We start from the raw sequence: 13266 nt of genomic DNA, 5'->3' as shown, positions 1-13266 counted from the left end.
GTTTTTGTCTTGTGTGTCCTTGTTGGTTTCTTGGTTTACTTCTTGTTTCATAGAACCCATCGAACAGTAGCTTCCACATGCTTTGTTGATAATTTAGGTGAATATAAAATCATTTTCCCTCATCATTTGGAACCAATTGTTCCCCTGTCCTCTAGTTTCCAATGTTACTATTGGAATGTGCAATACCATTCTGATCCCCAGTCCTTTGTACTGTACCTGATTATTCCCTCTGGTAACTTTTAGGATCTTTACCTTTGGTATGCTAACGTGTCACAGCGGTCTGAGAATCTTCTTCATTAATTATGCTGAGCACAGCAGGCTCTTTCCTCTAGAAAGGTGTCTCCTGGTATTTTTTTTCTATTATTAATTCGATAATATCCTCTCATCCATTTTCTTTCTTTTCTCTGAAATTTCTACTAATTTGGTGTTGGGTTTCCTGGATTGATGTTCTCCACTACCATCTTTTTCTAGTCTCTTTTTCTCCATCACGTCTCTTTCTTGTTTTGGCCGGGAGTGGGGAAGAAGGCAGGAGATATTGATTTTATCTGCCACCCTTTTATCTTTGAAAAAATGCCAAAAATTTCTCCTCCTCCTCCTTTTGTCTTTTTGGAATGTTCTCTTCTCTTAAAAAAATAGCATCCTGTAACTATTAAATGGGCAGAATATTTTTCTCATATCTCTTTGAGGATATTAATCACAGGATTTTAAAAAAAGATTTATTTATTTATTTATTATAGAGAGAGAATGTGTGAGTGGTGGGAGGGGCAGAGGGAGAAAGAGTCCTTGAGCAGGCTCCCTGCTGACCAGGGTGCTCAATGCAGGGCTGGATCCTAAGACCCGAGACCATGACCCGACCTGAAATCCAGAATCTGTGCTCCACTGGGGTGCCTGAGTGGCTCAGTCCATTAACCATCTGCTTTCGGCTCAGGTCATGATCCCTGGGATGGAGCCCCACATTGGGCTCCCTGCTGAGCGGGGAGCCTGTCTCTCCCTCTCCTTTTGCCTGGCACTCTCCCTGTTTGTGCTCTCTCTCTCTCTGTGTCAAATAAATACATAAAATATTAAATTAAAAAAAAAAAGTCAGTGCTTCACCAACTGAGACATCCAGGCACCCCTTAATTCTAGGATTTTTTAAAAGTTTTGTTTCTGTGTTGTCTCTCTTTTTTTTTTATTAATGTATAATTGACATACAACATTATATTAGTTCCAGATGTACAACGTAATGATTTGATATTTGTATATATAGTGAAATGATCACCACAATAAGTCTAGTTAACATCATCACCATACATAGCTACAAATTTTTTTCTTTGAGGAGAACTTTTACATCTACTCTTTAAGCAACTTTCAATTATGCAAAACAACACTATTAACCATGCCATACAACGCATCCCCTGCATTGCTCTACTTATTCAAAATGTATATATACCTTTTTCTTCTCTTTCATTTATGGTGTAAGTTTAATTCAAATGTCTGAGGATACTTAGCTGATTTTTAAAAAATATATATATATCTAAGAGAGAGGCCCTAAATAAAAAGAAATGACAATTCTATGTTGGACAAGCTTATAAGTAAATGGACTTCACTATAGGCTAATCCGGTGGCAACTTAACTTTTGGTGGCTGACCTCTTTATGTCAGTGTCTGTAGGTCATTTTTCCTCAGGTTGTTCATTTTCTTCAGTGAAAGATCCTCCAGTCTCCTGCCTGGAGAGTATAACTCTGGCCGTTGACATTGTGGGAAGACTTGCAGGCGGAGGGGTTAAGCGGAGTCTCCCTGTTCAGTATGCAAGCCTTCTCTGAGTCTCCTTGTTTTCATGTTGGCATCTCAACCCTTCCCTCTACAGTCTTTAGTCCAGACCCCAGAGATAAGGGCCCCTCTAGGAGGTAGTGGGGGAGCAGGGGGTGGCAGTGGTGAATGAGGAAGCCATCTGGCATGGGGAGAACATCCTGGAAGTTCAATTGCCCTATATGTAGACTAAGTCTCTGGTTTTCAGCATTGCTTCTTATTTGTACTTTCTGTGGTACCTGGTGCCTTCACTCCTTGAGCCTTTCTGCTTCTCAGCAGATTTTCCATCTGCAGATGAGAACACCAAGATTTTGTGCCCTTAAACTGCTGGATTAATTACCATGCTTCCATTCTGTTTTCCATCTTCTGAAAACTTGCTGATGTCTCTTTTTATTGCTTTCAATGTCTTTTTATTGCTTTCTATCATTTGATCGATTTTGGGAAGGAATGGTTGACGAAAATCCACTCTTTGATTTGTTTTTTAAAGCTAAAAGACAGACTGTGGCTCTAGAACTGCTTGAGTCAGAGAGAAAATATGTCATTAACATCTCTCTGATCCTGAAGATCAAGGCAACATTCCAAGGGTCAGATGGAAAGAGGAATTCCAAAGAGAGAAGGTATCCATGTGTTCATTGCCTTTGCTTTTCAGATTGATTAAAATTTAAGGTAAGTTGTTTATTGTTTCCACTTGGGGAATTCTGGGACCTGTGAAGAGTTCCAGAAATAGTCTTTGAAAAGAGTGTAGGCAGTGACAGCAGGTAACACCTGGCAAGTCTCAAATTTAGACTTAGGGCAGATAAGAAAATGAATATAGTCTCTGAGATCTTCAGTGTCCCTGGAGTGTCTGTAAAGAACCTAAAGGGGGAATAAATGCTATGGTGAGGGAGACTTGCTCTCTGTTGCCAGCTGCATCTCCTCCTGGGATCACAGGTCTCATGGAGGTAGGAGGGAATGGACACGGCGGAGGTCTGAAACATTAAGCAGCCATTAGATAAATGGCACAGGGCTGATTAACTCTGGACTTGGACCTTTCTTATATGTCCTGGTGATCCCACATACTAGATGGTGCGTAAGTGGTGTGTGTGTGTGTGTGTGTGTGTGTGTGTGTGGTAGGGCATGCTTCCACAGGGTCTGCAGTCTATTCGAACGGCACGCTAGCTCCAAGATTACAACATCCCTTGTTCCTTCTGTTCGTTATCTTTATATCTCCTCTGCTTCTCCTCCATTAAGAAAAGCAGGAAGGAGGAAACTCTGATTTGGTGGAAAGGACTAACATCGTGAAGATGTGATAATCCAGATTAGTTGAAGAAAAGACCAGTCCAAAAGAATGGAAAGTCTGGATTATGGACTATTACAGATAAATGTAGCATTAATAGTCTAAATAGTCAATCAGGTAATAGACACTGGTGGCTCATAAATCGTGAATCTATCTCGGGATAGATTGTATTTTCTTGTAATTGTATTTTCTTGCTTTTTACCATCCCCCAATTTTACTTGGCTTTGTGGCTGCCAGCAATATACGTAGTCACCAGAACACGATGCTCCCCCCATCTAAATGTCTGAGGTGAGGGAATATTCCCCAACAGACTCGAAAGTGGCTTGACTCTTTTTAAGAATCATTTTACTGCAAAGCAAAGTACAGAAAACAAGGAACAGAAAGGGTAATGTGACAGGGCTAAAGCTCTGACCTCTAGAGGCCCTGGACAGAGCATCACCCTCTCTCAGTGGCCACCTGGATTCTCGCTGGTTGTTCCTTCCCTGTCTGGAATCGGGCTCATGCTCCCCTCCCACACTGTCCCTTCGGCCCTCTGAGATGTCTGTCTGGACTCTAGCTATCTCGCTGTTGCAAGAGACCTGCTCCGTTTACGTTAATCAAATCGAAAGGCAAGTCTACCTTTTGGTGTAGTTTTGCTTCCACATCCGAGATTCTAAGCCAGCAGCATTTCCTCCTCGTCTCTGAAACTTTGGGGATGAGGCAACAAGAGAGAGAGAGAGAAAGAATTATTTACTCTGGAACACAGTAACCAGGCGCTTCATTGATAACTTCACGAGATCTTCACAAGAACCCTGTGAAGACTACCTTGTAGATGAAGAAACTAAGGCCCAGAGGGCTTTAAAGCCACATAGTCAGTTAGTGCCAGGATTCGAACCCAGGCTTGTCTGCCCCTGTCCTTGTGACCTTTCCACATCCCACCACTTCTCTGAGGACCTTGTCGTTTTCCAAGACATCACCTGACTAACAGCATGTCGGGTTTCTTAGCCAGATGACCGTTCCTATTTCAGTGTAAACTTCCCTTCAGATCTCAACTGATTTGTCAGGTAGGGATGCTAGAAATGTTCTTGGCTCACTGAAGCTCTCTCCTACTTGCCATCACTTCCTGCTTGTCTAGGATGTTCTCTCATGATCATGACTGAGGAACAACCCACCTTCCCCAAAGCCCGAGATTAAAAAAAGTTTAAAACTACCATATAATCATCTATATAATCATATGTCACATAATATAAAAGCAGTTATTTCTCACATCTGCAATAATGCTATTGATGTTAGTTATTTACTAAGCTAACCCTCTTTTTTCTTTTCATAACCAAGACAAGCGAAGCTGTAAGTCAATATTCTTAGGACTAATATAAAGTCTCAAGTTCTGAGCTTAGCAGTGTTGCCATTTTTCCACCTTGGGCTTAGATTTCCAATATCCTCCTTCACTCACTACATTTCTTCTTTTTTCCTAAGCTTTTCTGAAGCCTCCGTGGGTACTTTAAATGGGCCGGCTGAACGAAATACACAACAGAATGAGATTATTCCTTTCTTCTACTGGCATTTTCCCCATGCAAAGATGAAAATAAGTTAGCAACATGCCCCACCTTTCCCATCAGACATTGCAAGCCACCAGCACTTTCCACCCCTGCTGTAAAGTAACCCGGGGGTGAGAATAAAACCCAGTGTAACTACAACTGGACCCTCAAAACTGAGGTTGTCACATCTTCTCAAACCTACACGATAAAACTCTAGGATTTCCCTGGAGAAAAATAAAGCCCTCAACAGCCTCCTCAGCGTGTTTCAAGCCAGGCCTGCCTCTGGCTGAACGAAAGGGCCGGAAGCTGCAGGGGACCCCAGCCGCCAGCTGAGGTCTGAGTGGAACTTGTGGGAGGTTGTTCATTTGCTGGAGGATCACAGAACTTGCAGTTCTTGACTTTCCCTGGTCTGATTCGCCTAGATAGAGTTACAAGCTCAGGATCAAACAGTCCCGTCTATCAGAATCCTTGGTGTGTGTGTGTGGGGGGGGGTTGGGGGGGCAAGGTCTGCCCGATGGGGATTGCCCGTCAGCCTCCTGAGCTGAACATCCGCCAAGAAGGCCGTGTGCCACGGATCACCACCAGGTGGCACACGCTTCATCATCAGCGCCCCTCAAATCTGGTCGCATCCTGGGACTGGAGCTCAGGAGTTATTCTGGCCTAAAATTAGATGGGCAAGAGCAAAGCTATTGATTTGAAACTCTAACTGGGTTTTCCTTGATGGGTTTTAATTTATTTCCTTTGTTTAAGTACTGTACTGTGGGAGTTGAGATAACTTTGAAGGTTTTAAAAAGAATAAACTACTCAAATTACTTGCTATAATCTCAACTCTAGTAAGGAATAGATAAGAAGTTGAGTGGTTAATACTTTCATCTTTGTGAAAAAGCTGCTTCTGGGAGTCAGGTGTGGCTCTAGGCCAAACAAGGAAACAGGTTACGTGTGTGTCTACATTGTTTGCTTCTTTTTCCTTCTGTTCTCCATCTCCTGGCTCACCTCCTCCACATTCCTCTCTGATTTCAATAATATCCTTGTTAAATAAAAAAATTTTTTCAATATTTGGTACAGAACCCACTGTAGGCCATTGCTCTTCATAGAACTTTTGTGTTTCTGTGATACTTGATGGGAACATTACCCTTTTCTGACCCTCACCCTGAAATCTCAAACTATTACCCCAGTGGACAGTCCAGGAGGCACCTGGACCCCAGCCAAGTTACCAGCTCTCCTCTCAATTGGGGTCTCCTCTCAATTCTGCAAGGACACTGGTCATGGTGTAGCAGAAGGCAGCTTTCCCAAAAGAAAGAGAGAGAAGTGTAGGCCAGGTGAGGCCAGGCAAGGCCAAGAAAGGAGTAAAGAAAGAGAAAAAGAAAAGAGATCATCTAAGGGATATTACATAACCTTTAGGGACAACCCATCTCACAGTCAGATCTCACCACGGCATTAGACCCTAACATCTTTTCACTGTCACACTGTAAGTCATGGTAACCTTGGGTGGGGAGAAAGCTTTCACATCGAGAACTTTTTCAGGTACAGTATTTTACTCTTTCAGTCCAGTCAGTTGTGCTTTCCTCCATCAACTTTGTGGTCTCCTCCACAGACAGACTGTCTCCTAGCTGCCCCTCCTAATTCCCTCTGATCTTGACAGGGATTACTTAGATCTTCTGAGCCCACTGAACCAGCCATAAGGGCTTAGATCAGGAAGCCCCTCCACTTGTGTTGATGGACCAGCTGGCTTCAATTATGTGGAGACTAGTGGCTTGGGACGGGGAGGGGCGGAAGACTGGAGTGAAGGAATCCTTGTATCTTCACAGGCGGCTGGACACCCTCTCTGTTATCTGTGTCTTCTCTGAGCGATAGACACAAGGGAGTCTTTGCTTGACTTGTAGATGGTTTGAAAAAGCTTTTTATTTGTTTTTAATTTTTATTTTATTTATTTTTTTGGAGGGGAGGATGAAAAAACTTCTTATCAAACTGATGTTCTTTCTCCTGTTCTCGACAAAGGTCTGCTTGTTCAGGGTTGGCAAAGCACCCCAACTGTCCACTGACTTATTCTTGTGGAACCCTGGGGGGATATCCAAGTACGTTCAGGTCTCAGTGGCAAGCAGACCTTCACTTTCATCTTCGTTTAACTTGCAGTCTTGCAAGCACAAGGGAACCTACTTTCAGTTCCCATAAGTCACCAAGTTAGAGCTCGAATCCTTGCGGTAGCCCAGCAAAACTCCATTTCCTTGTGGCTTCCCTCCTCACTCCTATAGGCCCCTGACTGCCCCACCCTTCTCCATGCACCCCCTTCCTCCTCCGTGATTCTCTCTCTCTCCTCTCCACCATATCCTTCTCTGACATCTCTCTTCCTCTCTTCATCTCCTCTGGAAAAACAAACAAACAAACAAAACAAATGGAGGCACAGCTAGGGATGGGGGAGAGGGATGTGAGAGGAGGTAGGGGCTCTGTGAAGCTCTAGGGAGTAGCAGGCCAGGCCTCCCCAGGCAAGACTGTGTCCTTGCCCAGAAGGGAAGGGAAAGGAGCACTTGCACAGGCCCATCCTCTGAGCGTTTAGGTGCCGACTTTAACCAAGTTTTGCTTTTTACCTAAATCGGAGTCTCTTACCCAGTATCTAAGAATGATCAAGTGCCACCGAGGTGCTGACTTCTACCACACTAATGAGAGTAGACTCCTTTGCACATCAAGTGGGAATAACTTTAAAATCTTGGAAAAGAGTTCCCTTAGAATTTCTACTGTCTCTTAAGTGAAACAGTAACAGTCCGGCTTTCAAAAGGCCATTCAAGGGGCACCTGGCTGGCTCAGCTGGAAGAGTGTGATCTCAGGTTTGTGAGTTGGAATTTTTAGATTACCAAAATGAATAAACTTTTTTAAAAAAGCCATTTAAGTGATGTGTTCTTTATTAGTGCAATATACATTTGTGTAGGAGCCATTGATAAAGGGGTCAGTCTTTTATTTTATTTTTTTAAAAGACTTATTTAAAAAGAATAAAATAACAGATTTATTATTTATTTTCGAGAAAGAGAATGAGTGAGTGCACGAGTTGGGGCAGGGGCAGAGGGAGAGAATCCTCAAGCAGACTCCCCTGCTGAGCACGGAGCCCAACACGGACCCTGAGATCATGACCTGAGCCAAAATCAAGAGTCAGACATTTAACCAACTGAGCCACTCAGGCAGCCCTAAAGGGGTCTTTTTTTACAAATAGCAAATAGCAATAGCAAATAGATAATTGCTATTAGGCCTATAATGTCAAACTTAAAAAAAAAAATCCTGAATGCAGAGCAGTGACTCAGAATATTTCGAATGACTGGGAAAATGGAACCCGCTGCATCCATTCTTACAGGGTCTTTTCTTCTGTACACCTGGTTTGTGTGATCCTATCTCTATTCTGTTTCAAGCCTCTTCCCTGGCTCTTTACGGTACCTTGTCCAGCAGCACCTGGATTTGCTTCATGCTCTGCAGGAAAGGGTCCTGAAGTGGCCACGCCAAGGAGTTCTTGGAGATTTATTCCTTAAGTTGACAAATGATGAGGTAAGTGTTTTTAAAAAATCCTTTGTAAACTTGAATTACATGCATCTGTGTCTCCCTTGTCTGCTTCTAAATGGAGGACCTCAAATCAGTGATTTTCAGAGTTAGAAAAACTGCTGAGATCCAGTCTAACCTCCTCATTCTACAGATAATGAAATAAAGTTCAGAGACATTAAAAGACTTTGTTGAAATCACTCGGCTAGCTAGGTAGTTGGGGGATCTGTGACCCAAGCCTCCTTAACTTCCTGCCTATCGCTTCCCACTGTACTATACCCAACCGCCCCACTGAAGATGCACATAAATGTGTATGTACACTAGTGTAAAAATATATTTACAAGCACGTACATGTCCATCCATATGTACAAAATAAATATAGGAGGGTTTGTGTATGTGTATGTATTTCACACCTAATTTCATTCCTTAGAGAGATTTAAAACTGTGATGTGCAGTTATCTGTCTTGAATGTTTTTTGTTTTTTGTTTTTATTTTCACTTCCTTGGAGAAAAGGGTGGTAAGTTTCAAAATCTCTATAATGTTCTGCAAAGAAAATATGACCCGGGCCAGAGGATGTGAACTCAAATGCCTACAGGGCCAGACAGTGATGTAAATGAGTGGATGTAAGCAGAATGTGGTACAATATGGACTGTTGGGAGGTGAGCTTAAGCACATATGCTTTTCTATAGGAAATATTATCCAATTATTATTCAGGAAGAAGAGACTAGAGTTGCCAGATCTTCTGATATTTTAAGAGACACTGGCAATCCCGAATTTTGTGTGAACATTTCTTATTTTAAAAATATTGTGTAGGCTAATTTAAATTGGTCTGCAAGCCAGAGTTAGCCTGCATCAAACTCTGTATATTAACGATGTAGGTGAAATACAAAGTTTGTAAATTATTTACTTATATGGATATAATGCAATCTTTCTAATATTACTTTTACTTATTTGCATTCAGTATGCTTTCTTGAGCTGAGAATTGTTGTATCTGTGGGAATATAACTTTGGAAGCTGAGAACTGCTTTCCTGAAAGCACATAGCATAGGTGAATAAGCAATTGGTAGAAATACACAATTAGTAGAAAAAGTTGAGGATCACTGGTCTAGACACCAAGAGGTGGGTTGGACAAAGTTCCTTATTGGATGTAGATGACTGAAATTCAAAGTAACTTAAAAACAAAATAGGCATTTTTATCATTTAACAATTTAAAAATACTTTTTCAACATACGTGGACCCTCTCTGCTGCGTTGGTTTTTCACTTTCTCTCATTGAAACAGGAATATTGAGTTTTGGTTCCCAAGTCCATAGCAATATTTACCTTAAAACCAAAAAGATTTAAGACATGAATTAAAAAACAAAAAAAACCCCACCCCATATTAATGAACACATTAAATAAATGATTAAGATAATCTCTGCAAAGTACTCCTTTTTGGTATACATGACTCTAGGAAAAATATTAGCTGTTATTCCTGCTTCCAGGTTCTTACCATGCATTTTTGTGTTTGTTTTCAAGAACAATTTCTTGGATTATTACGTTGCCTACCTAAGGGACCTGCCTGAATGCATCTCTTTGGTTCATGTTGTTGTTCTGAAGGAGGTATGGTGACTCTGTGTGTGCACTGCCCTTTAGTTACTTGTGTATCTATAAGGTATTTGCTCATCCACCTCGGGGAATGCAAAGTGCTCAGCTTGTATTCCAGGCTGGGGAATGGCTCCAAGAGAGCCGCGGACACTCCTACCTGGGGTTAAAGGAGCCCACTCAAGGATGAGTGCCAGTGCTTTGGTCCTTGCCCTACTTTACTGACTCTCTTTTCTATTTCACTGGAAGTCTGCACAAAGTAAGCAGGAGTTCTTAGCAGAGATCTTCAGGCTACAGCTTGTATGCCGAATGAGGGTTCCCCCTGGCCCCAGGGTCAGAGAACTTGAATCTGAATATTAAACTCAAATCGTCCTGTGTTTGTCAGTTTTTAAGATCATAAAGTGGTTCTGACCATGTAGCTTTAAGTATTGCTACTGCAATGCTTTATTAAGTGCTCCATAAGCCCATATAAATATCTAACAATTCTAGTTATTTTAGGCCAGTAGGAAGAAACCCTATCAGAAGCCTAAAGTTAAGAGTTAATCAAGTTTCACAAATGGTGATGGTCTCTTTCTTATTAACGTTTTACTTCAGCCCCTCTACTACTCCCAACCCTCTAAGTATGATACCTACCATGTTAGCACTCAGCAAATATTTGAGAAAGGGAAAGGAAGGGAAGGGAAGGATAGGGGAGGGGAAGGAAGGAGTGGGAGTGGAGGGGATGGAATAGAAAGGAAGGGAAAGAAAGGGACATGGAGAAAATCCAACGGGTTCCCTCTGCCAGCCCAGCTGACCGGTTATTGGTTATATTCTTTCTCTACCCTCACGAGGCTCCAATCCACTCTTAGCGCCTACTAAGAAGCCACTGTAATGAGTAATTTCAAGAGAATCTTAATGAATTCATTCAACTCAAATATAATTTATTGAGTGCCCACTTCTGCCCAGCACTGTGCTAAAAAGAGTGAGGGGGGAAGGAGGGGGTTGTTTGGGAAAGTTGAGTGGATTCAAAAGAATTATATGATATGCTTCCTGCTACAGAAGAATTGTCTCCTTGAGCACGTCACTCCGGTGAAGGATCCAGTGAAGGATCATGACACTCTAGAGAAAGAAAATGCCTTAGGAATAAAAAACTCTCCCTACTCTCGTAGGACTGACTTTGGGGTTCTGCAGCCAGAGTTGGAGGGACACTGGAGAGTGACTCTGCCTTTCTTTCATTCAGGGTGACGAAGAGATTAAATCTGACATCTACACACTGTTTTTTCACATAGTTCAGCGCATCCCTGAGTATCTGATACATCTGCAGGTAGGCATGGCTGGGAAGCCACCAAACTGATTTTCAAGATAAACTACTATTCGTGGCTTGCAACTGAGAAACACGGTAAAGGGTCAAGGAAGAATCAGTGGTATTTCTAAGGAGTAATGAAATGATTTAGATTGCTGATTACCCCATTCCTACTTTGTGGTATGAACTGAAATCTCAATCTGTAAAATTTTTGGCTCGTGACATCTGCCTTTGAAGTTCTATCTTCATTTACCAGCAATCACCACTTCTGCTGATCCAGGATCTTTCTCTAGCAGCTTCTGGTGGATTTTCAGTACTTATTCAGTCCCTTCCACCTTGTTCTACAGCCATCTAAATGTACCCCCAAACCCTTACCCTACCCGAAGGCATTTAAGAAGTATCTATGTAACTTGTCCACTTAACTACTATCCTGACTACTTTCTTTTGGCTTGAGTCCAAGGGCCTACCACATATTGCTTATGTGGTATGTCACAGAGAAAGCATGAAGAAGATGAGCTGACTTCTGCATACCAACATGGGGCTCAATCCTATGACCCTGAGATCATGACCTGATCCGAAATCAAGAGTCAGATGCTTAACTGACTGAGCCACCCAGAGGCCTCAGTAATTATCTTATTTAATGCTTTCAATAATCCCATGAAATAGGTATCATTACGGTTGCTTAGATAAGGAAGTGGAGAGCCAAATAAATTAAGTAACTTGACCAAGTTAACACACCTCATTGGTGAAAAAAATCTAGGACTGAAACCCAGGTCTTGCAAGCAGTCTGGTAAGTAAGAGCCCTTATCCTACCGTCCGACTTGAGTTCAAATTCTGACTCTGCTACTCATTAGATGTGTTACCTAATGAAGATTACATTAACTTCTCCATGCCTTGATTTCCTCATTTGTTAAATGGAAGTAATAACTGCACCTATCTAACCTAGCTGTGGTAAACACTAAATGAGAAAACAAATCTGTAAAGGCATTAGTACTTGGCAATAGGAAGACTCAATAAATGTTGCTTTCTCAGATCCAACTAATGCGCATGTTCCTCTACAGTACAGCAGGCAATATAAGAGGAGGGACCACCGGGCCAGGCTTGATCATAACCATTATCCCCTTCCAGCCTGCCTTGATGCTTGACATTCTCACCATTGGTCTGACTTGGTTAGGTCATAAGGCATTGCTTATAGACAGTAATTGTTAGAATGATTCTAGTACCTCAGAGATCGAATAAGTAGATCCTTCTAATTTTCAGAGGGAATTATCCAACGTTCACATCCAACTCAAATAGGAGCAATGGTGACTATTATTCTCCCTTGGTATGATGGAAAAACAGTGGGTTTAACCATTCAGCTTACAATTAGATTGGCCACATGTACTGTTGTTCTGATTAAATGGCTACCAAACTCTCACAACAGATGTAGGCAAGGTGCACAAGAGACTAAAGTTTTGTTCTAATTATGCAATGCTGCCTCCTTTTTATCTCCATCCAGAATGTCCTGAAGTTCACAGAGCAAGAACACCCTGACTATTACCTACTTCTGGTGTGTGTTCAGCGCCTCCGAGTATTTATCTCGCATTACACCTTGCTGTTTCAATGCAATGAGGATTTGCTTATTCAGAAACGGAAAAAGCTCAAGAAGTAAGCTTCTAATGTTGCCATCTAGAGGGTTGATCAAAGGTTTCTGAGAACAGGGATACAGACAATGTGGATACCTGTTACAAGTGTGACCTCCGTGTATGTTAGGTGGCTGAAATGCAGTGACGGGGGCAGAAGAGAATAGAAAAGAGGAGGGAAATGTGGTGGTCAGGCTGGCTACAGGCGGGAGGGACCTATTACCTGGTGGTAAAATTTCCATCAGGTAATAGGTACAATTATTTTGGAAGAATAAAAACAGTTTTACTCTAATCCCTATGCAGGCCCCCTCTTGTGTTATTAACCAACTGGAAAATAGTTACTGTTTCCCTAAACTTGCCAGGTTAAAAAAATGCAGCTTAAAGGCCAGAATGTGGTTTCTTTCATGAACTCAACAAGTATTTATTGAGCACTTACTGCCTATAGGTCACTGCTCTGTTACTGAGTATATTACAACCAACAAAACAGACAAAAATCTTTGCCACATGGAGCTTACTTTCTAGAGCTGGACAGCCAGTTAATAAATATACAGTGTAAGTGCTATGGAAAAAACAAAACAAAACAAAACAAAACAAATAAGGGTGGCGGTTGAACAAATTTCATGCCAAAAAGAAAGAAAAAGAGCTGACTAGAGAGAATCTGGGCTTCAGAAGGAACAGAAA

The 13266-nt window shown here is 41.9% G+C and overlaps 1 protein-coding gene across 1 annotated transcript in view; it reads left to right on the top strand.

Moving 5' to 3' along the window:
- ARHGEF33 (Rho guanine nucleotide exchange factor 33) overlaps positions 1–13266 on the top strand; it is a gene marked incomplete at its 5' end in the record, with an annotated part of 46651 nt that overhangs the window by 17362 nt on the left and 16023 nt on the right. The window contains 5 exons of the mRNA XM_080814427.1: positions 2275–2404; positions 7976–8108; positions 9616–9699; positions 10901–10984; positions 12462–12610. Of these exons, the coding sequence (XP_080670553.1) occupies positions 2275–2404; positions 7976–8108; positions 9616–9699; positions 10901–10984; positions 12462–12610 (580 nt within the window). The remainder of the gene's footprint in view (positions 1–2274; positions 2405–7975; positions 8109–9615; positions 9700–10900; positions 10985–12461; positions 12611–13266) is intronic.

This window comes from Martes martes (assembly GCF_963455335.1).
Source record: "Martes martes genome assembly, chromosome: 9".
Taxonomy (NCBI): Eukaryota; Metazoa; Chordata; class Mammalia; order Carnivora; family Mustelidae; genus Martes; species Martes martes.
This window is presented reverse-complemented; position numbering and strand designations above follow the sequence as displayed.